The sequence below is a fragment of the Lissotriton vulgaris genome, chromosome 7 (genome assembly GCF_964263255.1).
Source record: "Lissotriton vulgaris chromosome 7, aLisVul1.2, whole genome shotgun sequence".
NCBI classification, from domain to species: domain Eukaryota; kingdom Metazoa; phylum Chordata; class Amphibia; order Caudata; family Salamandridae; genus Lissotriton; species Lissotriton vulgaris.
Window position 1 is genome coordinate 1729434260 of NC_141695.1, and position 27665 is coordinate 1729461924.

Sequence of the window (27665 nt, forward strand, 5' to 3'; positions counted from 1 at the left end):
GCCACAAGGATAACTTGGGCCCGGTCGCGCCTGATCTTCTTCAGCACTCTGGGCAGAAGTGGTATAGGCGGAAAGGCGTATAACAGACCGCAACTCCACTCGCGCCGAAAGGCGTCGCCGTGCGAGTGCCGTCTTGGAAACTCCAACGCGCAGAACTGATGACATTGCGCGTTCTCTTCTGTGGCGAATAGATCTAACCAAGGCTCTCCCCATTGCAGAAAGAGGCCTTGCGCCACGACCGAGTTCAGACGCCATTCGTGATCCATCGAGCACCGACGGCTGAGTTCGTCCGCCCTGGCGTTCAGAGAACCTGCCAGGTGTTGAACCGTCAGAGTCACGCCCTGACGTTCCAGCCATTGCCAGAGGCGCAGAGCCTCCTGGCAAAGGGTCCACGACCCCACTCCGCCCTGTTTGTTGCAGTACCACATGGCGGTGGTGTTGTCGGTGAACACCTGCACTACACTCCCGTTGACAAAGGGGAGGAATGCCTTCAGTGCCAGACGAATCGCCCGCAGCTCCAACAGATTGATATGGAGCCGGGACTCCGCCGGAGACCAGATGCCTCTGATCTCTGCCTCTCCCAAGTGGCCACCCCAGCCCTGGAGGGACGCGTCCGTCACGACAACGTGCTCCGGTTGGGGAAGGGAGAGGGACTTGCCCCTGACCCAATCGCGGTCCGTAAGCCACCACTGCAGTTGTCTCGCAGTGCCCTCCGAGATCAAGACGTGGTCGGACAAGTTGCCCTGATGCTGGGCCCACTGAAACTTCAGGTCCCACTGCAGAGCCCGCATCCGCCACCTGGCGTGATGCACCAGAAGGATGCAGGAAGCCATCAGTCCCAGCAGCCGCAGCGTCAACCTGACCGAGACTCGGGATAGCGGCTGAAAGATGGGAATCAAAGCCTGAATATCCCGAACCCGCCGTTCCGGAGGATAAACCCGATGAAAAGGAGCTCCGATGAAAAGGAGCTTTTGAGAGGGACACAGGTGTGATTTCGGCACGTTGATGGAGAACCCCAGGTCGTGCAAGAGGTCTGCCGTCATCTGAAGGTGGTGGACGACTGTCTGGGGCGAGCCCGCCTTCAACAACCAGTCGTCTAGGTAGGGGAAGACTGAAACCCCTAACCTGCGCAGATGGGCTGCGACCACCGCCATCACCTTTGTGAACACCCGTGGGGTGCTGGTAAGGCCGAAGGGGAGCACGATAAACTGAAAGTGCTCCTGGCCTACCGTGAACCGCAGGTAACGCCGGTGGGCCGGCAGGACGGGGATGTGAAAATAGGCGTCCTGCAAGTCCAACGCTACCATCCAGTCTTGCGGGTCTAGAGCAGCCAAGACCTGAGCTAACGTCAACATCTTGAACTTCTCCTTCCGGAGGAAGCCGTTGACGTTCCTTAGATCCAAGATAGGACGTAGGCCCCCCTTGTCCTTCTTGGGCACCAGAAAGTAGTGGGAATAACAACCACGCCCTACTTCTGGCCCAGGAACGCGCTCGATGGCCCCCTTGGCCAAGAGGGCCGTAACTTCCTCCTGCAGAAGTGTCAAGTGGTCCCCCGACACACGGTGGTTCTGCGGTGGCATGGCTGGAGGAGAGGTCTCGAAGGGGAGGGAGTAGCCCCTTCGGACAATTTGCAGCACCCACCTGTCCGAAGTGATCGTGCGCCAGTGAGCGTGGTGATGGCGAACCCTGCCACCCACTGGCGTCACATGGGGCCGAAAGCACGGACTAGGAGGATTTTGTGGTAGATGCTGCGGGGGAAGGTGTGGTCTGACCCCGCCGTTGTCCCCGACCGCCACCACGGCGGTTTCCACGGCCGCCACCGCGTTGGAAGGATTGTTGCGGCGCGTGGCTGGCAGCACGTGTGGGGGCGCCCCTTCCTTGGCCACGAAAGGGACGAAACGAACCCGGTTGCTGACGCTGGGTCGAGAGACCCAAAGACTTGGCCGTGACCCTGGAGTCCTTGAAGCGTTCCAGCGCGTGGTCCGCTTTGTCACCGAACAGGTGACAGCCATCAAACGGCATGTCCATCAGGGTATTCTGGACATCAGCCGAAAAATTGGCGGATCTCAGCCAGGCGTGACGACGAATCGCCACCGTCGTAGACATAGCTCTGCCCAGCGAGTCGGTCGTATCAAGACCACACCGAATTGAATATTTCGCTGCATCTCGGCCCTCAGCCACAGCCTGACCGAGCTTTGCCCGCACCTCCATGGGGCATTCTGGCAGCAGCTCCGCGACCGTATCCCACACAGAGTGGGTGTAGCGGCCCAAGAGGCAGGCGGTGTTGCAAGACTGCAGGCCCAAACTAATGGACGAGAAGACCTTTTTGCCAAACTGGTCATACCTCTTGGATTCCCGGTCGGGCGGGGCCGACGGGAATGCGGACTGGGAGGTCGAGGCCTGGATCACCAGACTCTCAGGAGTGGGGTGGGTAGACAGGTACTTGGGGTCGTCCGGACAAGGACGGTGGCGCCTGGCCACGTTCCGATCAACAGGCGCACCTGAAGCGGGCCTGGACCACGTGCCCAACAGAACGTCAGACAAGGCTTCATTAAACGGCAGCAGTGGCTCCAGTGGGCATGACTGCGGTTTGAAGACCTCGGTGAGGATGTTAGGCCTCACGGCCGCGACGGGGAGCTCAAGGTTTAAGGCCTTGGCAGCCCTCATCAGCACCACAGAATAGGCAGCTCCCTCCACCGATGCCACGGAAGGAGGAGAGATCAAACCAGGGTTAGGGGAGTCGTCCAAACCACTGGCATCCCCCAAGTCACCTGTCCAGTCCGGGTCATACTGGCACTCGCGAGCCAGAGGGTCCTCGGACCCCTCCCAACCTTCACTGTACTCCTCATCCTCTCCGTATTCGGAGTCAATGATGAAGACCGGCTCCTCGGGGTTCATGGGCCCCATCGGCGCCGGGACCGGCGTCGAGCGACGCCCGTCCGGCGCCGCGTCCGGCGTCGGAGAAGGTAAGGGGACGGCGCCGCCCGGAGCCGGCGTCGGAACCCCACCGCCGGCCGGAACCGGCAGCGGAGAACCGGCGCCGCGCGGGGGCGGCGTCGGGGGTAACCCCGATGGCAACGGCGCCGGGGAGGCCGGAAGACCAGTCGGCGCCGATCCCGAAGGCCCCTGCGGCGCCGGGGTCGGAGCCGTCGGCGGCGCCGGGGCCGGAGCACCCGACGGCGCCGAGGCAGGGACACCCGAACCGCCAGGGCCCCCAGACGGTAGCACTGGGCCCGAAGGCGCCGTAGGCCCCGTCGGAGAAGCGAGCGCCCTCATGGCCATGAGGAACGCCTCGATCTCCTCAGGCGTCGCACCATGCCCAGGGACCGGAGGGTATGAGGCAGGCCGCGCCGGCGACTCTCGCGGAGCCGCGGGGTTGGGGTCACCCGAGCCCCCGGCCGCATCGCGCGAGCGTCGGGGGGAGTCGGGGGTACGATGACGACGCCCCGACTTCTTGTGATTCTTACCTGACGAGGATGACGAGTGGTGTCGACTTCCGGAGCGCCCGGCGCGGCTCCGCGACCGCTCCCTCGAACGCTCTCTCGACCTCCGGCCGGACCGGGACCGCTCCCGGTCCCGACGTGGGGCCGACACCCGGAGCTCCAGTAGCTTGCGGGACCGCTCCCGCCTAGCCTTGTTGGTAAGGGCCCGGCAGTCGACGCAGGAGTCCACGTCGTGGTCGGGGCCCAGACACCGGAGACAGAGGCGGTGATGGTCTGTGACCGACATCGTGCGCTCACAGTCATCGCAATTCTTAAATCCAGGCATCCAATCAGGCACAATAGAGAAAAAGACAATCGAAAAACTTGGTCAAAGACCGGAGTACTGCTCTTCAGATCTGCGTCCACTGGCGCGGAAAAAAGAAGAACTGACGTCAGCGCGCGGAGGCGGCGTCTATATACTCCAGCGACGTCATCACGGCGCACGACGCCGACGACGGACGCGGAGCCGCAGGGGACGCCTGCAGACGACGCCTACCGACGCGCAGGGGTACTGCTACGCAAAAGTTTCCGGATCCAGACTGACGCCTGGGGATATTCTAAGGTAAGGAATCTAACACTAACGTGTTTCTTTCAGATAGAATCTTACTTAGGGATAACATTTTGAGCTTGTCCTTCTGTATGAAGAGATTTAAAAGATATAGGACCAGAATGGGTCTGAGGCCTCCATCCTTCTTGCGGTAGAAATAACTAAAGGGAAAAACTCCCATGCCCCTCTTCTTCATAGGTGCCACTCTGTGGACCTTTGTTTAGCATGGTAAGACCCTTGACCTTGAAGATCGAGGCATTTGTCAGAGAGCCCTTCCTGGCAGAAGATAAGATGAAGCATCCAGTGATCTATCGTTATCATCTCCCAATTGGCGGTTGAATGGGAGACCTTCATCTGGCACTGGCAGTGGGGGGGCGAGTCAAAGAGGGTTTCAGGCAGCAAATTCTGAAGCTGCAGCTGCTAGTGTTGCTGACTGTACCAAAGACACAAGCGTTGGTGCCATTATACACAGATTCTTCCTTGGAAGTTGAACCAAAATGGGATCCTGGTGGCATCGTCAGAGGAGCTAGCATCATCAATCTCCCAATGATGGGCCCACCCTTGGAAAGTGGACCCGAGCATAGTAGGGTCATCCTGAAAATGTCCAGCCTGGTCAATGGCTTTGTGTTTTTCAGAATTGGAATCAGAAGAAATGACCAGCCTCAGAGAATAGCACAAGGTTTACATAAAGGTCTGAGCAGGACCATTTACTCGAGGAAGAGGGTGAATTCGACTTCTTATGGCATTGTTTATGTTTTTTGTGGCATGACCCTTTTGGGGATTATTTCCTATCTGGTAACTTACCCGAAGGAAGTGAGAGACACCATGATAGGGTGTCCTTGTGGGCCTGTGACAAAAATAATGTGGCCTAACATTCCCAGGTAGCTTTGTGGGTGCAAAAGTTGCAGGTGGTCGCAGTTAGATCCAAGACACCACAAACTGATGTCATAGGGATCCAGTACAGACATGTTTTCACAAAATTTCTTAGAGTGTATCACAAAACCGTATTTAGGGTCATTTGATCTGCTGAGGAATCTAATTTGGAAGCCACAGAGAGGAGCTCTGGTCTTGTGTAGAAGAGGTGCAGAAATTCTGTAAGTTACACCAGGTGCCATTTGGTGCCATATATAAGGTGATGGGAAGATGAAGCCATGGTCATCTGCAACCATAGACCGTTGGCTAATAGTTTCTTAATATTTGAACCCCCACCACCTGGCAACATCTGAACTGTTCAGTCTGCAAACTTAATCTGCCTAAAAAGAGCCTTCTCGTAGTCCACAATCAAAAGTTAATTTGGTATGTTCCATTACCCAACCAGGTTTGACAGACTGTACTCCATCTGTAAGGGAGGATGAAGGCATTACCTCTGTCACCCTGATGGACCACCATCTGTTGAATTTAGAGATGACTGAAACATTGAGGAGGAAATACTGAGAATGACAGAAACAAGAAGAAAAAAAAGAAAAATAGAACAAAAAAAAAACAGAGCCAGTCTGTTGAAGTAGTTTGCAAGGTATCTTTTAAGTTCTTTTTCATTTCTTTACTCACTGAGTTAGGGACCCTCCTTCATGCAAAAGCTACTGAATTAATCAACAGCAGCAGAGACTGCAGAAGGCATGCAGAAACATGCTGTAGAAAGGCGCTTGCACACAGTTAGCCTATCCGTGTTTACTCACCAGGTGCTCCCGGAGTCATCGCTGTTCCCAAAGGCACTGTAGGAGCCGTCGTCATGCTTGTAGTTCAGCTCCTGTTGGTATCCTGCAGGAGAAAATGATTATATTTATCTTCAGACACTTTACTAGAGCTGTCCAGTAAGACCTTGGTACCTGCCTCTCGACCTCAGGGTGGCATTGCTGTGTTGGTTTCTGCTATTAGAAGAAGCAGAGGAGCCACTGTGCACTGTATTGGCTGTTGTCAGTAGGGATCAGAAAATCCTGCTAAAGTGACCTGTGCAGACAGAGTATGGAATTTTAATGAGTCCTTTAGGAATCAAAAACATGTCCACCAGTGGCACTGGCCACTAAAGTAAAGCATGACTTTGGTTTTTATTCTGGACAAGAAAGGCCAATAAGTTACTTACCTCTAGTAACACTATTTCTGGGAAGTACTATATATCTTCAAGCAGATTCTTCACCATATGAATCTCAATGGATGCCAGACAGGATCTGGATGCTTTTTTTATGGGCAGTACCTCTTCGGGTTCTCTGGGTGGTTCTATGTTCCTCTTGTCATAGCTCCACCTTCGCCAGAGTTAACAACATCGCCATATATGGGAAACAACCTTTACAACGCAACTTTTACAACACACTACCATTACAACAAAACTTTTACAACGCAACATCCATTACAACGCATGCATTTACAACGCAACCATTACAACGCATGACACTACAACGCACATCACTACAACGCATGTCATCACAACGCAGTCATTACAACGTATACCATTACAACGCATAGCATTACAACACATAGTACCCTTACACTATCCAACACTTACCCTACTGTTGCACCCCCTGGAGTTAGAATAGTAATTTTAACCCCTACACTATCCAACACTTACCCTACTGTTGCACCCCCTGGAGTTAGAATAGTAATTTTAACCCCTACACTATCCAACACTTACCCACCTGTTGCACCCCCTGGAGTTAGAATAGTAATTTTAACCCCTACACTATCCAACACTTACCCTACTGTTGCACCCCCTGGAGTTAGAATAGTAATTTTAACCCCTACACTATCCAATACTTACCTTACATCCAATGTAATGTTATGCGTTGTAATGGTATGCGCTGTAAAAGTAGTATGCGTTGTAGTGGAATGCGTTGTAAAGGTAGTGTCAAAGAATTCGTTGTAATGGCATGCGTTGTAATGGTATGCGTTGTAATGGATGTTGCGGTGTAAAAAATGCGTTGTAAAGGTAGGCGTTGTAAAAGTATGCGTTGTAACGTCATACATCCCCATATATATGGGACTTCCTGGTGTCAGTTCATTCATTTTCTTCTGCGCAATTTACGATAACTACTCGAGCTAGGTGACAGCAGAGTATTTTATATACCGGTTCAATCAGTTAGACACTGCGAACTCTTATAAGGGCAAGCACTACCGGAGAAGGGAGAAGAAGGGAGGGCATTGAGGAATCAGCTTGAACATATAGGGCCTGATTTAGAGTTTAGAGGAGAGAGACTGCCAGATCTGCTGCATTGCAAATGCAAATGCATTACATAATATAGCACTTGTAATTCGGAAGACAAGATAGCCGTTACGTGTGTGACTGAGTATCCCATCCTCCAATCCAAACTCTAAATCAGACCCATACTATCCACTTGAAATCGAGTTAGAGAAGGAACGCTACTTATTTTACTGATGGATACATCTTCCCGCACAGTCAAAACCCTATGAAAGCGTCCCAAAGCGGTGCCTTTCGGAGGAGGGACTAGGTGGTGTTGATTAAACAAGAAAATAATGCAGAAAGTTCCAGCAAAGTAGGCATCATTCTTCCGCACACCTTTGCCACCAGGCAATAGTACTTGGCAAAGATGTGTGGAGAAGACCATGTGACCACTCACCAAATACCATACACAAAAATGGTGACGGATAAAATGCTTGAATGAATCTCAGGCACTGGTAATGATTCAGTCCGCATCCCAGCCTATCATTATTGTGCACAACATGACACCTCAGATTGGACCCAACCATATGCCAATCAGACTTGACCCTGCTCCAATGGAAACAGTCCAGCTGAGACTGCTAGGCCAGGCTTCCATGAACCAAAAAACAAGCAGCCCAGGACCGGTCTTGCCGCTATTGGGGCTCATTAATCAGGTATAGCTTGGTTCCAGTGTCACATTGTGCACATGATCCACGTCTGGGCATATCAATCCCACTTAGGGTGACACACCCACCAAATATCATCCACTGGAAGATCCTTGGGTCAAATCAGTAGAATGCACCATGTCCCTTCAGGAATGTGCCCAAATACCAGTAAATGGGTCTTTCTCATCCAAAGAAATACAGATCTTAATGCAAAGTGACCCAATGAGACATGGTACACTTGGTTACTGCTTAACCCTTCTTCACCACAATGGAAAGCTGGTCATCCACTCAATCTGGTCTGTGAAATGGGATAGTCTGCTTAGATTCCAACCAAGGCATGTGAAAGGCAGATTCTTCCTTTGGAAACTAGGAAAGGCAGATATACAAGACCAACCAGCACTGGAAAAACAGAGTGAATGGTAGCTAGACCAAATGGGTGTGCAATTTATATAGGCTACAGGCCAAAGTAATCAACAGCAGTAATGTGGTTTCCAGAATAAAAAGACAGATGCAACTGCTGAGCATCTTTACAAATGAAGTTGCCATGTAAAAGCTCAGAACCCAATTCATTTTCCACTACGAAACAATGAAAGAGATGGGTTGAAAGATTTACATTTAAACTTTTAAGAATTGGGGCACCAGGGGTGTCCTGAACAAAGAAGGTTGTTCAGGAAGATAAAGGACGATGGATATTGCAGTCAATTGCCATTTGATTGTAGAGACCATCAACCACTGTTGGGTGTGGGGGAATAGAAAGCACAGAGCATTTGAGAGGCAAAACATGAAGGGGTCCAAACCTTTATCCTGACACCAAGAGTTACATTTTTATGCAAGCACCCAGCTTACACTGACTTGGTGGTTGATCCAAGCAGCAAACTTACATCCGCCACTTCCGAATGAAGAAAAGCTCTAATTGGCACTATGCAATCTGAATCACCCTAAAGAAAAGCAGAATCGAAAGGAAACACATAAAGGAAACCATGAGGCCTATGCACAAACTGCATTTTGTAGTATGGTTAGTAGCACTTCAGTAGTACTAAAGCACTACAAAACACAATCCACAAACCTAAGTGCGTAGGTCTTTGTCTCCTGTGTTTTCTGAGCATAGATATTCAGCTGTTTAGATGTGTTAGCAGTGAATGTGGAAGAGACAGGTGAGTGGCTAGAAAATGGTATAGATAGTTAGTACTAAAGGGGAGGTGTTCAGGGTGGAGAGAGGAGGGATCAAGGGAAGGCTAGGGAAATGCTTAGGCAGGGAAATTCAACCATACGCAAAAACGTAAGCTCTATTTTATTCCAGACTACACTTTTATAGTTATTACAACCAAACCAAACCTCAAACATTTGTAAATGTATATGAGCTCGGAGCTACAGTAAGTCCAGCGCTTTAAATTAGCGCACATAGAAAATAAAGTTAAAATAGACTAATGTATGTAAAACGTTTCGAAAATATATAAATGTATTTAATGTTAAAAATAAAGCTGAAATTCTAAATCATATCTTCTTAGTCATACTTTAAAAACCTTTTCTCAATTTCAAAATAAATGTAACTTTAACAAAAAATGATGTAAATGAACTTAAATTAATTCTGCCTAACGTTTTTGTAATTTTTAATGCATAAGAAACAAAAATCTCATTTTACTTGAGGTGTTTTAAAAAAAAAATCTTAAAAAATAATTTACATTTAATATACTTAAATAAATTCTCATTTAAAATGTAGTTAAAAATTATTCTACACTTAAACTCATGTATAAAATGAGTTTCTATTACCATTTAACCTACAAACCTACAAATGTTATACATATATATATATTTATATGTATGTACAAAAGTATGTGTATATATATATATATATATATATATATATATATATATATATATTATTTATTTATTTATTTTAAAGCGAAACGCTTCTGTTAGGGGTGATGGGGTTGCAATAAAATACACCAAATTGGATACCTGTGTGCTGGCCTGTTTTCAGCCTAATCGGAGTGAAAGAGTGTTCGAATATATATATATATATATATATATATATATATATATATATATATATATATATATATATATATATATATATATATATATACATCCGTAGAGCAGCGCTTTGTCTCCATAGGCCAGGGGTCCCCCCCTCACCATAGATTAACCCAGACACGGTCCAGGTTCGTGCAAAATTATTTAATCAGTGCAAGCACATCGCATGACGTTTCGGCTCCGAGGAGTCTTGTTCACATGACAGTGTTTATCATAGTGAGCCGTTCTTTTAAAGGGACAGCGTCAGTTGTAAAAAATGGGTCACATGCTTGTTTTAGAAATGAACATAAAGAAAATACTCATAGCTTGTGGGTAATTATCCAAACAAGAATTACAAGTTCATGAAGGCATGACATTCAATATGTTTACTTTTTACAATTTTTAAACCTTATATTTTTATGCGGAAGTTTGTGAATAATGGTTAAATACCTTATCATATAATACACATTTTCATCATGAGTTTGTCAATAATTGTAAATACCTATAAAACCATATTTACAGTTCATCTCCTCTACTTGAGTATATATTTACATATTTACATAGATAACCTCTTTCTATATCTGATGTAAAGTGCTTTTGCTAAAGTGCATATATAAATCGTGCAAAATTTCGCAATTGTGCAAAAAAACGGCATTATGCTTATACTCAATGATATATATAAAATTAAATTGTGCAAACTTTCGCAAAAATGTAAATAGATATTTTCCTTCTTAATATGGTTTTCCTCGAGGAGGGTTAAAAATTTTCAATTTATCATATGTGCAAACTCAATATATTGTGCTGATATTCTTCCACTTCCCATTCAATTGTTCAATTCAATTCATAGCCCATCATGACATCCTAGTCCATATAAAGTGCAATAGTGAAAAGTATGATAACATTAAAAAATATTACTAGTCAGTATTTTAAGTATCAGCTTCTAAGGAATAAGGACCTTTGCACTAGATTTATACCAACTTATAAACAACCACATGTAGTTCCTAATTCTTTTTCTGATCAGTTAGCAGCCGCTACTTGGTTCCCAAAACTTAAAGTCAAAAAAGTTATCTATCACCTGTTTTAGATTAAGACCATACTGTATCCCAGCCGGGAATATATATATATCTATACTATTATAATAAAGGAGAAACTTGCAGGCTTTGAGGCAAGTAAACGTGGGAACCACTGTGCCAATCTACACACCCGATACACCGTAGAAATCGGCAGGGTGTGTAGATGGTCATAGGCTATATAAACATGTTTAAAAAAACCTTATTGAAAAAAATTAATAAAAAAAATAAATAGTCCCCCCAAAGTAGCGCCGGGCGCGACATGCGTGCTCATGTCGAGGAGGGGCGTCAGACCGGCGTCAGAGGACCGGCGGACATGGCGTGGGGAGGGGCTGTCACGTGAACAGCAGTGGACAGGCCAGCGGCGGTGAGAGACCAGCATCCACAAGGTTACAGAGGCGGTGCTTTCATTATGCCTCCCTTTGCTCTATCCTTTTTCTCCTTTTCTGTATCTACTTCTCCTCGGCTCTTCTCTCCCCCTCCCTCTTTGCCTCCCCATATCCCTCTTTCCTCGCCTTGTCTATTTCCCCCATCTCCTCTACCTACCCCCAGCCTGCTAACAGCACTTTATAGCTGTCATCAATTAGTGCGGCAAGTGCTGAATTATATCTCACTAATTAAACCGCCTGTTGCCACGCTCAGCGGCTGCAATTACACCCGAGGAAATAAGCCCGTGCAGAGAACATCAAAGTCTCTCCTTCCGAGTCTGAGCAACACAGCTGCTCGAGGAGGGGGCTTCGGGGGGACTGCACAGCGCTTAGAAGCAACAGGAGGACTTTGCGCAGCCACAGCTACCAGAAGACTCTGTGTCAGAACAGTGTCCGTCCTGTTCTGTCCCTGAACAAAAGAAGTCATTCTGGGAATTGTAGTTTTGTGTAATGTCATCTGCACACTGTGGGCTTAAGTTTGAAACTACAATATGTTGTTAAAGGAACGTCCGGGAGTGGAAATGTAGGGTCTTAGAGAAATTTTACAAAACTATGCGAGGCCTCTACAGGACAGAGGCAAGTTGGGGAAGAGCAACACAGAGGCAGTGTATGATGCGAAGGGTTAATAAGGATGAGTGCTGAACATGTAGGGGTAAAAAACATAGGACAGCTAGCTGTACGTGGAGTGCATAACACCCAGATGCCCGAGGTGTAATTGTAATTGCATTTATAAAGTGCTTGCTACCCCAGACGAGGCGTTGAGGTTAGTGGTGGCTGATACGGGGCAGTGGTGGTATTTGTGTGTGTGTGGCAGGGAAGTGTTAGAAACAAGCATTTGCAATGCAATAGGTCTCGCATTAGGAAAGTTTGGGCTATTGGTATTGTAAATTACAAATTTTGTATTTATGTTTTGTATTTGAAAATAGCTAAATTATTAGCTTTGTCATTTACAATGCCAATAGTTATACCTTTCGCAAATGTGACTCCTATAGCATTTCTAATGCAATATGTGTTGTATTTACGTGACTTACATGTATTGCTATTACAAATAACAATGGCTTTTAATTTCTTTTCAATAATTAATACTTAAATAAAAGTTATTGTAATTTATAATGGCAATAGCTTAAAGTTTTGTAAATAACGTTTGTGAAGATTATGTTCAGTGTATTTTATTGTGACGAAAATCCAAGAACAGATTTGACATATTAACATCTTTTTGTTACATCTATACTACTATAATAAAGGAGAAACTTGCAGGCTTTGAGGCAAGTAAACGGGGGAACCACTGCGCCAATCTAAACACCTGATACACCGTAGAAATTGGCAGGGTGTGTAGATGGTTATAGGCTATATAAACTTTTTTTTAAAAACTTATTTAAAAAAATGAATAAAAAAAAAATAGTCCCCCCAAAGTAGCGCCGGCCCAAACGTGCGTGCTCACGTCGAGGAGCAGCGTCAGAGCGGCGTCAGAGGCTCGGCAGACATGGCGCAGGGGAGGAGTGGTCACGTGAGCAGCAGCGGACAGGCCAGCGGCGGTGAGAGACCAGCGGAGAGGCGGACATGGCACGGGGGAGGAGCGTCGGCGGACTGGCGGTGAGGAGCAGTGCGGCGAGGACCTGTCAACTCAGGAGCGGAGAATGAGGTAAGCAGGCGGGTGTCGGGCCAGGCGGGGGACGGGGAGTTACTAAAGGCAATGTCGGGGCAGGCGGGGATCGGGGCAGGAGGGGGACGGGGACTAACACCTCCAGGCGAGGGTCGGGCCAGGCGGCAGGCGGGGGGGCGGGGCGGGCGGGGGCACGGGCTGCTGGGCAATGTCGGGGCAGGCAGGGGTAGGGGGAAGCCTGAAAGCACCCGGACAAGGTCGGGGCGGGCTGCTAGTATATATATATATATATATATATATATATATATATATACATATATATATATATATATATATATATATATGAAGAAAGGCTCCTCCCCAGCCTGCTCTGCGCTCGCAGACACTGCCTCCACGCCAGCAAGGAAGAGGGATATATATATATCAAAGCTCCAAGGTTCCCACCAGTTGGAGACACACTCTGACATCCACTTTAGCAACCTTCATGAGGTAAAAATTGGATCGGCGGGTGGATCCAGTTTACAGAATGCCTGTCGATTCACGCCTGAAGCGTTTCGTGCTCATTGCACGTTGGTTTGTGGGTCTTTAGTGTGTGCCTCAGTTATGTGCCGCTGTCTGAGACGTTTCAAGCCCACCAAAACTTTAGTCCATCATCACTTACCACCACCTGCCTAATAGAAAATGAGCAGGGATTTTAAAATGGGAGCAATACTAATGACATGCACAATAGGCATTGAAAAATGTGAAATACTGAAACACGTCTGCCTTGATTAAATTTAGCTGAGTGCGCTGTGGGCTTCCTGCTTGGAATTGGGTGGACATAATATGCGCGACAGCCACAGTCACGACAGTAGCACATGCCCGTAAGTCTGTACAGCAGAATAGTGGCAAATTGGTGAAAAGTACGAGGTCACTGCTTGAACAGCCACCGATCGCCAGGAAGGATATATCCATCAACACTACAATGTAAGGAGTCTGTTTACCAAACTGGTTCTTGTGACTATACCCCATGGTCCTGCGCGTTTGCAGAGTGCTGCAGGGAGGGTGGCGGGGCCTCCCGGGCGATGCCAGCTTTTTTTTTTTTGAAGGGGGGCTGTGTGGCCCCATTTCTTTTACGATATTTGGGGCCCTGGGGACCCCATTTCCCAGGGCATGACCTGTTTTTTATCTAGAAAGAAAACCAGAAGGGGGACATGCGGCCCCCCTCTCGAGGCCAATATTGGGCCGGGGACCCCATCTCCCGGGGCATGGCGACATATTTATTTTAGATGCGTTTAGATGAGGGGGGCTGCATAGCCCCCCTCCTGAGGACTCCATTGGCCCAAGGGACCCCATCCCCCAGGGCTGTCCCTTTGATTTGGGACCGTGGGGGGAGCCCCTATGCCCCCACGGTCCCGCCGGCTCCCCGTGTCCTGTAGGAGACGGCATTGCTTTTGAGCAAGGGGAGCTGCTGACATGCAGCTCTCCTTGCTCAAAAGCAATCCTGCTTTGCTTTGTTGAAGTGAGAGCAGGTTTCCCTGCTCTCGCTTCAACGCAGCAAAACAGAGTTTGCTATGGTAGGGCGGGAGCCGTGCTCCCGCCTTGTCATAGCAAACAGCAGTGTTCTGGGAGTGGGCACCCCAGGACACTGCAGGAGATGGCCCTGGGGGTTGGCGGTCCCCAGGGCCATCGAGGGCTCCTGGAGGGGGCTGTTTGGCCCCTCTTCCAATGTTTTCAAAGCCCCAGGGAGGTGGTGGTCCCCGGGGCCTGGGGGTCCAAAACAGACCCACGCATTTGAATAATGAATGCCCCGGGGAGGTGGTTGTCCCCGGGGCAGTGTGGGGCTGGGCAGGAGACCCCCACACACATTTAAAAAAAATATTCAGCACCGGGGAGGTGGCGGTCCCCAAGGTTTGGGGGGACTAGTGAGGTCCCCCAACTTTTAAATTTCCATGCCCCGGGAGGTGGCAGTCCCCGGGGCTGCGTGGGGGGGTTGGGACCCCCATGCCTTTAAACAAAGCCCCGGGGAAATTAATCACTCATTACCCCCGGGAGCTGGCCCACCCACGGTGTTTGAAAGACAAAACGCGGGAGAAGCTCTCCACCATGATCTGAGACAACTCTGAAATATTCCAGAGGATTATCGACTGGGCTCTTATCAAGAAGGCGCATGCTGCTCGGGCAGTCACAGATTGACACGCTGATTTATCAACACCATACTGGGTCCAGACTTAAAAGGGCCGCATGACCTACTTTGAACTGGGTGAGTCATTTACCTTGACTCGCAGACTACTTAGAATGCCCTGACGAAGTTCAGATCTTTTGAACAAAACGTGCTGGCTGATTCCCTGCACAATCTTATGGAATTTTGAAATAAAGATTTATTTTTTCACGAAAAAACTGATCAAGCTTCATTATTGAAAAATACACATCAGGGAGTGCACCGCTCCATTGTTCAAAAAGTAATGTATATCTGCTCAGAAGTTGGCATTCCTCAACGGCGGGTGCAGGAGCTGATTGTGCACACCAACTTCATTCATACTGCTAACCATTACTTTGGTAACACAGAGAAGAGGTGCTGCCACTGGGGTCCACCGTTGGTTCTCTCACTTCACTAGGTCTTCATCGATATTCAGTCCATTCGGTTCTGTGCTAACAAATTCAAGAATAAAATATCTTTCCAATTTTCGCAGTTCTTTCTCTCTATTACCATCCTTCCTTTTTCTTTGAATTTCTGCTATGCAACTGTAGCACATCAGGTTCGGGTTAGTCTCATAGTATCTTTCAAAATGCCTAGCAACGGGGTAACTTCTATCTCTACTGATAAATGCCCTTCTGTGCTGCAGATTTCTCTTATGGGCTGTTAGTGTTGTACTCCCCATATAGACCTTCTTACACAGGTCTTTTATAATATATAGGTATTTGTTAAGCGCACAGCTACCCCAAACGGAGTGTCCCGGCGCTATAGGAGACAGAGAGCAAGGGTGAGGGAATGTACAAAGGCTAGTCATTTCGACTAAAGAGCTAGGTTTTCAGAGACTTGCAGAACTTTTGTTCAGACTGAATCAAGTGTAAATGGGAGGGTAACTTATTCCAACATTTAGTGGCGCCCATCTCAAAAGATTTACCTTCCATTCTGGCTTTCGAGAATCAAGGGGTGGCGAGGAAGTGTTTGTTGTTGGACCTTAAGGATCTGGATTATTGATAGGGATGAAGTCTCCTCCTTAGGTAGGCTGGCCCTTTTCCTTTATCTGCCCGAAAAGCAAAGGTCAGAGCCTTAAATTCGATTAATTTTGCAATAGGCAGCCAATGAAGTTGTCGAAGATAGGGAGTAATGCAGTGTCGAAGATGGATACCGCAGACTAATCGGGCTGCAGCATTTTGAACGATCTGAAGTCTACGGAGCAAGCCCAGTGATAGACCCAAGTATAAGCCATTCGCATCAAAACTTGATTTACAATTTAGGCAACCTCTTATCTTTATATTTTTGTTAAAAACTGTTTTCAATTCGGTATAGTTCTCCCCATGATGGCATGCCTTGCATTTTAGACATTTCCTAAACCCCTCTCTCTGATGTAACCAGATTTGATTGCCCATCTCCTCCTGGTATTCACTTTTAACTATATGGCCTCTCAAGGATTTTGATTTTCTATGCGTTATCTCTGGGTATTTTCTCACTAGAGGGCCTATAGTTGGATCTGCTCTAATAAGGTGCCAGTGCTTTTTTTAATTGATCTGAATTTTCCATGTCTGGTGTTATAGGTAGTTTTAAACCTTTGTGTTTTAGTTCCTTCTCTATTCTCCTTCTTTTTAGTGTTTTGTTTTTGAAGGTTCAAACAACATTTTCTCTCTACTCATTCTTTCAGCCTTTTCCGATGCTCTTCGGAAGGCACTTGAGGTATACCCTCTCTGTGCAAATTAAGCATGGGCGGAAAATCCGTTACGCTCGTGGATTTTGCGGATTTTCGGTAAATTCGCAATCCGCGAACTCTCGCGAATTTACCGAAAATCCACAAATTCGCACGCAGCGGATTTTTTTTCTTGGTGATACAACATTGCGGCGTGCAGTGTTCACTTACCGTCATGCAGCGTTTGCCGAGTTGTTTTTCTCGATATTTTGCGAGTGCTGCGCCATTTTGGATCTTGCTGCGGGATCCCGCGGGAGTTTGTTGACGCATCGCGAGAGTTCGCAATTGCGAACATGTAGGTGCGGCGGGCAGCATCAATCTCGCACTCGCGAAATTACAAAATTTGCAATTCTGCACAAGAAATCCACTAGCAAGCAGCATAGACCTTCTGAAAATGATGATTTTTATCAGAATAACTCCTCAGGTTGACATTTGCCTGCACTTTTTTGGATTTGAGGCCTTTTGACTTTCTTTGGATCACTTTTGGATTAGAAATCAACTTTCACAAGTAAGTTTGTTTGGGGCATTACAGTTGCTATTCTGCAGAAAAACGAGTTTTGCAAAACTGAAAGCCCTCAGCAGGTGCAGAAGTTCACTCATCATTAGTAACCATTCCCTGTAGTACTTCGTGAGGGGCCCCTCCAGAGTTCAGTTGCCTATGTTTGTTTGGGGCATTACAGTTGCTGTTCTGCAGAAAAACGAGTTTTGCAAAACTGAAAGCACTCAGCAGGTGCAAAAGTTCAAACTCATCATTAGTAACCATTCCCTGTAGTGCTTCCTGACTGGGGCCCCTCCAGAGTTCAGTTGCTAGTTGCAACAATTCTATGACCCTGCTCTGACCCTCACAGCAGGCTCATAGAAAAGCTACAAGTAGGCCACAAAGGTCCTGGAAAAAAAATTGCACTGCTACAGAAAGCAAATTACAGATAAGGAAGCAGGTGCCAGACTTAAAACAGTGACACATTAATAAATCAACCCCAAATTAATTCATGTCAGTTGAAGCAGGTCAGGTGTGCTTGCTTTTTTTCACCGCCATAATCTACAGTGATAAACCAACCAGAGGGTGGCAGTGATGTACCAGAGGGTGGCATGGGTGTACCAGACGTAGAAACATCATCGTCGCGGCCGTTGCGAGCCGACAAGTAAGTTCGCAATTGCGAACTGGTACAAAACCCTCGCGAAGTGGCAGAAACCCTTGCTAACACAAAAAAAAATTCGCAAGAATTCGCGGATTTTGCGGATTGCAAGTTTGCAAATACGCAAATTTGCGAACACCAGATTTGCAAAATTCGCCCATGCTTAGTGCAAATCTACAGGTTATTTGATTTGCCACTAAATCATATTCCTGCAGCGTACTGCATGTTCTCCTTGCCGTATAGAACTCAAAGAACGGTATACTACGAATGAGAGGTGTTGGATGAGAACTATTTGTACGCAGAATTGTATTTCCTGCTGTGAGTTTTCGGAAGATCGTTGTTTCTAATTTGTCTCCTCTTACCATGACTTTCACATTCCAAAAATCTATAGTGGTCTTGCTATAGTTCACCACAAATTGCAAGTTAAAGTCATTTCTGTTGAAGTCATTGATGAATAGTTCTATATTTGCTTCCGTGCCTTGCCACAGCACGAAAACATCATCAATGAACCTCAACCAAACTAAGACACTTGTCCAATTTTCCAACTCAGGACCCCTCCCACCAGCCAAGATGTAAATGAGCATAACTGGGGCGAAGCAGGTGCCCATGGCCATCCCTTGCTCTTGCTGGAACATTTCATTCCCAAACATGACATTTTTTTTGTAAGGCACCACTCCATCATTTCAACTATTGTCTTGTTATGGTTCACAAATCTCAATGGTGTAGTTCTTAAAAAAAATTATGTTGCCCTTATTCCATCAAAATGTTGTATGCTAGTATATAATGTTGCAATATTAAGTGTCATAAGTATACTTTTTTGGTCCCACCTCACATCATATAAATACTTTAAACAGTCCAATGAATCTGTTATATGGGATGGAAGTGGTATTACAATGAGATTTAGAAAAAAGTCAATATATTTGGAGACTTTTTCAAATAAGCTATAACAAGATGAAATGATGGTTCTCCCTAGTGGATTGTTAATGTTCTTATGAGCTTTTGGTATCATATAAAATACAGGGATAATTGGATTTTCCTGCTTCACAAAGTTGTACTCGTCCCAGCTTAAAAGTTCTTGATCCCTCCAGTTATTCAATTGATCAAAAAATAGATCCTTTACTCTTTCATATTCAGACATCTCTATTCTTTTATAGCATTCTCTGTTGTTTAACTGGCTCAATGCTTCATTTTTATGGAGAACATGTCCCCAAATAACAAATTTGCCTCCCTTGTAAGAGGGTTTCACTATTATATTTTGTTCTTTTTTGTTCTTGCTTATCCCACGGTGAATTTGAAACTCTTTGGGGTCTGCTTTTCTTTTTTGTTCCCCCATCTTGTGATATAATCTCGCATAGCTATTGGATATGGCCATTGGGGACGGGGGTCCACATGGCTTGATGAGGCCACGCAGCCTCCCTCCAGTTCAAACAAAAAAAAGGCCCTGGTGGATGGGGTCCCCAGGGCCTGATAAAGCTCAAGGAGTGGGGCCATGGGGCCCCCTCTTCTTTAAAAAAAGAAAAGGCAATGGGTGATGGTGTCCTCGCTGTGCACTGCTAATCACTCCAAATATTACATCACTCATGACATAATTGAAAATATCCCTGCAACATTTGCAATGAAATTCATGAGAAAATTGTATATGGTGGGGCGTGTTTACACACATGCCACCTCAGGCCCCCCCTTCCTTCACCACTGTGCAATTGTGCCCCGTGGCACGTTTTAAGTTGGGGGATTAAGTCCCCTTCAATCCTGAGGGTCCCTGGGGTGCAACTAGCCCACCAGGTACCTCCATTAAGCACCACAGAGCTGCGTTGCAGAGAGGTATAAAAAGGGGCGTGGCCTCTTAAAACCTCTCTTAATCGCAGCTCCCTGGTGCATATTGGAGGTTCCTGGTGGGCTAGTTGGCCCCCAGGGACCCCCAGTATTTAAGGGGAATTAGTTCCCCATCTTACAACATGCCAGGGGGCGCGTTTGCTGAGTGCTGAAGGGAGGGACGAGGACGCCGGCGCAATGCCGGTCTTTAAAAAAAAAAATTAAGAATTTAAGACGAGGGCTGTGTGGCCCCGCTTCCTTTCCTATTTTATTGGCCCTGGGGTCCCCATCCCCCAGGGCCTGACCCTATTTTATTTTTTTATATATAAAATTGGAACGGGCCTGTAGCCCCTCGCCCAGGCCATAATCGGCCTCAGGGACGTCATCCCTCGGGGCATGGCCAATTTTTTTAAAATTTAATTATTGGAAGGGGGCTGCGTGGCCCCCCTCCTCAGGCCATTTATGGCCCCGGGCACCCCATTCCCCGGGGCCAGCATTTCCGTGTTTTTTTTGTTTCTTTATTTTTTATAATAGGGGAGTGGGGCCGCGTGGCCCCCCTCCTGGGCCACTTATGGCCCCAGGGACCCCATTTCCCAGGGCCGGGCCTATCCATTGGGGACCGTGGGGGGTCCCTAATCCCCCACGGTCCCGCCGGCTCCTCGCGTCCTGCGGGAGCTGGCATTGCTTTTGCACATGGGGAGCTGCTAACATGCGTCTCCCCATGTTCAAAAGCAATCTGCTTTGCTTCATTGAAGCGTGAGCAGGCTTTCCTGCTCTCGCTTCAATGAAGCAAAGCAGTTTGCAGTGACATGGTAGGAGCTGTGAGGCTCCCGTCATTGCAAACAGCAGTGTCCCGGGAGTGAGCACCCCGGGACACGGCAGGAGCCGGCCCTGGGGGTGTGGCGGTCCCCAGGGCCATCACTGGCTCCATGAGGGGGGCCTCACAACCAATACACAGCCCTGGGGGCTGGTGGTCCCAGGGCTCGGGGGTCCATAACGGACCCCCAAATTATAATATTAGTGCCCCGGGGAGGGAGCGGTCCCCGGGGTGTGTGGAAGGGCGAGTATTATTTTTTTTTAAAAGCCCCGGGGGTGGCGGTCCCCGGGGCTTGGGGCAGCCTTGGAAGCCCCCCACAGTATAAAAAAGAAGCCCTGGGGGGTGCCGGTCTCCGGGACTTGGGGGGGCCTTAAAGACGCCCACAGATTAAAAAAGAAGCCCTGGGGGGTGGCGGCCAAAGGGCTGCTGGGGGCGGTGTGACCCCGCAAATATTTTTGAAAAGCCCCAGCGGTGGTGGTCACTGGGGCAGTGTGGGGGATTGGGCCCTCCTCTACACATTTTTTAACTGCTCCCAGGATCTGGCCCACCCGGGGGCTTAAATTAAACAAAGCGCGGGAGCCCACGCTTTGTTTTTTTTTATTTTTGCGGTCGGATCCGCAGATCCAGCGTCCTTGTGGGACCCCTGAGCAGGCCTAGGGGGGCAGGGTGTTTCTTCCCTGCCCCCTTTTTTTGTTTTGCGCCTTTGTTTTTCTCTTTTCTTCGTTTCTACTGTGGCACAAGATGGCTGCCAACACTTCATGTGTTGAAGTGTTGACAGCCAATAAGCATGCAGTTTGTCATGGGCAGTGTGCGTGGATCCCCCGCTCCTCTATATATTGATATGTTTTTTATTTTGATTTTCTCAGCAACTATTGAACGGATTTATACCATTTAACAAAAAGAGTTCTTTCTGAACCGAGGGCTACCTTTTTGAAAAATGTTATGTGATTCCGTTCATCAGTTCGGGCTGTAGCCGTGTCTAAATTTCCTGGGGAAATTAACAGAGAAAACTCGTTTTGAGACCCCCCTTTTTTCTCTGCCCCCACCTGCCAAATCACCCCGAAACTTTCAAGATAGGAGCAGACCGGAGCAAGCCATAAGTTTTGAAAATTTCACGAAGATTCGTCAACTGGCGCCAAAGTTATTGGGAATAGAATGTTACGATTTTCCTATGGATAATAGGTCCTAACTATAACTACCTACTGGCGACCGCTAGTAGGTAATTATATATATATATATATATATATATATATATATATATATATATATATATATATATATATATATATATATATATATATATATATATATTCGCACGAAAGTGCTCCAGTGAATGAGCCTCAGACTCTGTAGGGCGGGTCAGTGTAGCGGGACCGGAGCTCCCTGCGCAATATATCCACACAACGCCTCTCTTTTACTTAAGGGAAGGCACACTGACACCCGGTGAAAGTCAAGGAAAAGGCTTTTATTCCATGTTGAAAATTGCACAGGTAAAGCACACCCAACGCGTTTCTCCTCCTGTGAGGCTTGATCACGGGTAGAAGTCTCTGCCTTTGACTGGCCGCCTGGATTAGCACTGCGGTTTAAGTCGTCTTCCAGAGTGCAAAATACAAACAGGTGGGTCCGTTTTTTCTTCAGTTAGACGGCAGCGTGATTTGCATACTTGCTGCTCTTACGTCGTGAATGAAGACAGTTTGTAAAATGCAGTTTGTTTTTTTAAAAGCTGTTCTGTTTTGCATATTTTTTTATGTAGCATTTATCTTGTGCATTTCACCAGCAAACTGAAAAATCCATCTCGCCTCCCATGCCTGCTCACCTTCCGATTTTCATCTCGACCGTCTCTGCAGTCTCTGTATTTGATCCTTAAGATGGCTAGGCAGGCCGGGCTCTTTGAACATCTCAATTCGCACGAAAGTGCTCCAGTGAATGAGCCTCAGACTCTGTAGGGCGGGTCAGTGTAGCGGGACCGGAGCTCTCCGCGCAATATATCCACACAACGCCTCTCTTTTACTTAAGGGAAGACACACTGACACCCGGTGAAAGTCAAGAAAAAGGCTTTTATTCCATGTTGAAAATTGCACAGGTAAAGTACACCCAACGCGTTTCTCCTCCTGCGAGGCTTGATCACGGGTAGAAGTCTCTGCCTTTGACTGGCTGCCTGGATTAGCACTGCGGTTTAAGTCGTCTTCCAGAGTGCAAAATACAAACAGGTGGGTCCGTTTTTTCTTCAGTTAGATGGCAGCGTGATTTGCATACTTGCTGCTCTTACGTTGTGAATGAAGACAGTTTATAAAATGCAGTTCGTTTTTTTAAAAGCTGTTCTGTTTTGCATATTTTTTCATGTAGCATTTATCTTGCGCATTTCACCAGCAAACGGAAAAATCCATCTCGCCTCCCATGCCTGCTCACCTTCCGATTTTCATCTCGACCGTCTCTGCAGTCTCTGTATTTGATCCTTAAGATAGCTAGGCAGGCCGGGCTCTTTGAACATCTCAATTCGCACGAAAGTGCTCCAGTGAATGAGCCTCAGACTCTGTAGGGTGGGTCAGTGTAGCGGTGCTGGATTCCCCACTCCTGGAGATAGTCAGCAAATTCTTGCCCTTGAAAAGGCGGTCCGTTGTCGGTCTTAACCTGCTCGAAGATACCGTGGGTGGCAATGACCTTCTCAAACTTTGCTACGACTTCTTTGGCAGTCAGTGAGGTTATAATTTCTACCTCTGGATACTTGGTAAAATCATCGATGATGTCGAGCATGTGGCGGCCATCCGGAAGGTGTCCGGAGTCTGCGCTCACTCGTTCCCATGGCTTCCTCGGGTTATCTTCGGTAATGACTGGGGGCGGGGACTCGGGTGGTCCTGCAGCCTGGCACCATCGGCATTCCTTGACAGTCTGTTCTACTCTGGTGTCCATGTCCGGAAACCACACCTTTGCTCTGAGTCTGCTTTTGGTCTTCACCATTCCCTGGTGACCACGGTGAGCCAGTTCAATTGCTTGTTGGGTCAGACTTGTCGGCATCACGATTCGCGGTCCTCTTAGGAGGCACCCTTGGCTGTCTACTGACAGTTCATCTTTTACTTTGAGGATGGTTTCCAGGGCACATTTTGCTTCCGGTGTCCTCTTGCTTAGTGATGCTTGAAGGGTCTTCCAGTCGTTAGCTCGCAATTCATTTGCTACTAATTGGAGAACCTCATCACTGCGAGTCGCCTCCACGATCATGTCGATGCCCATGGGCAGTGGTCGTGATCTTTCTAGGATGATTCTCACGTATTCCTCTGTTTCTTCGGCATCTTCTTTCTCCTTGTTAGTTGCTGCCCTGGGATGCCTGGAGAGGTAGTCTGCCGGGTTTGTTGCGCCAGGTTTGAATTCCAGTTTGTAGTCGTATTCCTGAAGTTGGAGGATCCACTTCTCTATTCTGGGTGGAGGTTTGGATAATGACCCTCTGAAGAGTGGAATTAGAGGCTTATGATCGGTAGATACGGTGAATGGATGCCCATATACGTATACGTGGAAGTGTCTGCAGGCCCAATGGATTGTGATCGCCTCCCTCTCGATCTGAGAGTACCGTTGTTCGGTTTCGGTCAGGGACTGGCTGGCGTAGGCAATGGGTGCCCAGTCATCACCACCTTGGCTCTGTGTTAGCACCGCTCCTGATCCGTACGGGCTGGCGTCCACGGCTATGTTGGTTGCTTTGGCCGGGTCGAAGTACGATAGAGTCTTGTCAGCCGACAGCGCCGCTTTGGTGTTTGGGAATGCTAGCTCCTGTTCTTCTCCCCACTGCCAGGGGGTGGTGGACTTGGTGAGCTCCCGTAGTGGTCTGGTGAGGTAGGACATGTCCGGGATGAACCGCCCACAGAAATTCACAGGTCGTCGCTGACGTTCAGGACTCCTGTGAGCCCGCTCAGGACCTCCCGAATCGTGTTTTGGAAGACTTCAGCGGTGCTCGATATCCCGAAGTTAAGTCGTCGATAGCGCCGGAGGACCACGTGGGTGGAGAAAGTGGTGATGTACCGGGAGTCCGGGTGTAGGGGTAGTTGATGATACCCTGACCTCAGGTCCATTTTGGAGAACTACTTCGCCCCGTTTAGCTCTCCCAGGATATCGTCTATGGTGGGGGTTAAGTGTTGTTCCCTTTTTACTGCTGATTTGGGTAGGCGCATGTCGACGCAGATGCGGACCTGCCCTGGCTGTTTGGGCTTCCGCGCCACCACGATTGGCGACACCCACGGAGTGGGCCCGCTGACTTTTTCAATTATGCCTTGTTTCCCGAGGGTCTCAAGTTCTTGCTCCACCTTTTTCCTTAGGTGGAATGCTATTCGTCGATGTCGGAGGGCTACTGGCTGAATGGACGGGTCGATGTGGAGAGAATCGTGTCCAGTTCTTCTTCCAGCACTGCCATCGCAAAGGATATCAGGCGAAGGTCTTCGGCTGCTTGGCCGCTGAGTAGCATCCCACTGCCTTCCTTGGTGATGTAGATGGTTGACGGGGTCTTCCCTTCTTGGTGCTGTATCTCTGTTTGGAAACACCCAATCAACGGGATCGGTATCTTTTGTCCATAGGCGAATACTCGGATTTTGGCCGCCTTCAGCACGGGTTTTTCTCGCAATTGGTTGTAGACATTTGCTGCCATGAGTTCAATCGAGGCTCCTGTGTCGATTGTTGCTCTCACCTATTGGTGTTGTATTTTTATTCTGCACTTCGGGAGTCGTCGTTTCTTCCTCTGTGGTTGGTCTATGGCAAACACATAGTGGACCGGGTAATTATTGGAGTCGTCGTCCATGTCTTCGCTGTCCGGGTCTTCTCTTACGGCATGGGCTGCTTCGGGCTTTTGCTTGGAGGATCTGTACACTGATGCAAAATGGGTCATCCGCCCACACGACCCGCATTTTCTCCCGCGCGCTGGACAGTCTTGAGCCCGGTGTGGCGCGCCACCATAGTACCCGCATTCTTTTCGACGTTCTGGTGGTCTTCCTCTCCCGAACGGGCGTTGCTTCGGTCGGACGACATTGACTTGCTCGGCCACATTAACTTGCTCCGTCTTGACAGGTCTGTGGAGCGCTGCTTCCATGTGCGATGCTCTCGCCTGTGACAGCTCTTTGGAACGGCCTAGCTTTAAAATGTTCGCTCACGGTTTTCCATCGTCTTGAAGGATCTTCACCCTCGGGTTGGAGGAGTAGCAGCCTTGAATGATTTGGCCGCGTATTTCCTCTTGTTCGTCGCGGAAACCGCATGTGCTCGCCAGTTCTTTCAGCCTTCCATGAAATGCGTCGAGGGATTCTTCAGCTTCCTGTCCCGCCTGCCTGAAAATGAAACGCTCGTAGTCCTTACTGGCCATTGGCTCAAAATGTGCGTTGAGCGCATTGAGGAGCATGACATATGTATGAGGGGTGGCTTCCACCAGGGTCTTATAAATCCGATGAATGTCCTTCCCACCAAGGTGGAGAAGAAGCGCCCTGCGCCTTTCTCTCGCCGTGCCGGCTCCCTCAAAGTAAAACTGCAGCCGCTCCGTCCATCTTTCCACCGTGGGGCGGAATGGTCGCCATGGTGGTATGTAGTGGCCAACCGTTTCTCTGTGGATACGCAGGGGCGGGCGTCGCAGGTCTGGGGCTCCTCCCTGTCTGAACCGCCACTCGGGCCGCTGAGAAGCGCTGGGCTATGCCTCTGCCGGTGGAGACCACGCTGTTAGCCCCTGGGGTGTGCTCCCCTATGCCGAGAAGGAGGTGCTGGGTTCATGTAGGCCGATTGCGTGTTGGACTGCGCAGGTACCTGGTGCAGAGTGTCTGGGCACCATCTCCACCTTCAAAGCAGTGTGCCTGCCGCCGCTCCCCTCCGTGCAGTCACCGCTGAGAGGGCCGCCTGTGAAGCCGTCGGCATGCGCCGCCACTCCCACGTGGGGCAGACAGCCTCGATCAGGGCTGCAACGTGTGAGGCCTGCTGAGGTCGGGGGCGTGGAAGCACGCGGCAGCAGAGCAGGCTAAAAATCACATCGGGGCACAGCATGCGCTCGTCTAGCCCTCGTCGCCATTGTCGGGCCCTAATCACTTAGTGTGCAGCGCCGTTGTCGCTGCCCTCAACAACAGGACCCGGGACACCATGTTTACATTCCGCGTGGTCCAGACTAACTCCGGGGCCACGCCTCCTTTATTATATACTTTGCGCGGGGTGACGTATCACGCCAACGCCAGCGCACGGCTACGTGCGCATTAACTAGACTGCGGGCACGCAGTCCTAAAACATTACAGGCACGACGCACTTTCACCAACATTGCCGCCAAGTGCTGGCACCTCCAATAGCCAGGCCACAAGTCCTACCAAAAATAGTGAGAGGACTAACCAGCATATGCAATTCAGTTATGTCATCAGAAGTGACTCATAATATTTAATGTCATATTCTTTAAATATTCGTCAATTTCAATTGGACGGGCCTGTTTTACAAATGCAGAACGCAGAAATGGGAAAATAATTGTTTTCGTTATTTTACTTTTAATAAACTATATGTAGGTTTTCCATACGTCAGTGTTTAATTGAGCTCAGAAGTGGATGAAAGTGACACTGTTTATATACAGACATGCGGAACTTGGTAGAAATGTTCTGGGTTTATTATTTTGCACAAAAACTTGATGTACGTTTGTTTTATGTTGCTGTTTTTTTATCCAGCTTCAAAGGACCAGAGCCTGCACATTTGCAGTTTATTAGGTGATAGAATGGTTAATAGGGTGAAGTTCTCTTTTATTTCTGTGAAGTAGATTCAAAGATAACCCCATAGGATCACTTTCACAAATAAAGAGAATGCTCCCAGTTCGATGGAGGTTTACAAACACCCTGAGGCCAGGTTACAGTTATGCAGTGGCACATTTACGGAGGTTTTGCGTCAGAGTTGCGTCACATTGATGGCGCATCCCCGGTGCAAAAATCCTTTTTTTTGTATTTACTAAGCCACGCAAAGCCACCTTGCGTAGCTTTGCGTCCTTTAGTAACTACAAAGGAGCATATTAATGACCCAGTTTGCATCGCATTTGCACTACACAATGTGGAACATTTGCAACGCAAACCTTAAG

General features: G+C 48.2%; 1 protein-coding gene across 1 annotated transcript in view; it reads right to left on the reverse strand.

The window, feature by feature from the left end:
* Positions 1-27665, reverse strand: part of LOC147706478 (alpha-2-macroglobulin-like protein 1) — a 384979-nt gene that overhangs the window by 99466 nt on the left and 257848 nt on the right. The window contains exon 25 of the mRNA XM_086929616.1: positions 5706-5787. Within this exon, the coding sequence (XP_086785742.1) occupies positions 5706-5787 (82 nt within the window). The remainder of the gene's footprint in view (positions 1-5705; positions 5788-27665) is intronic.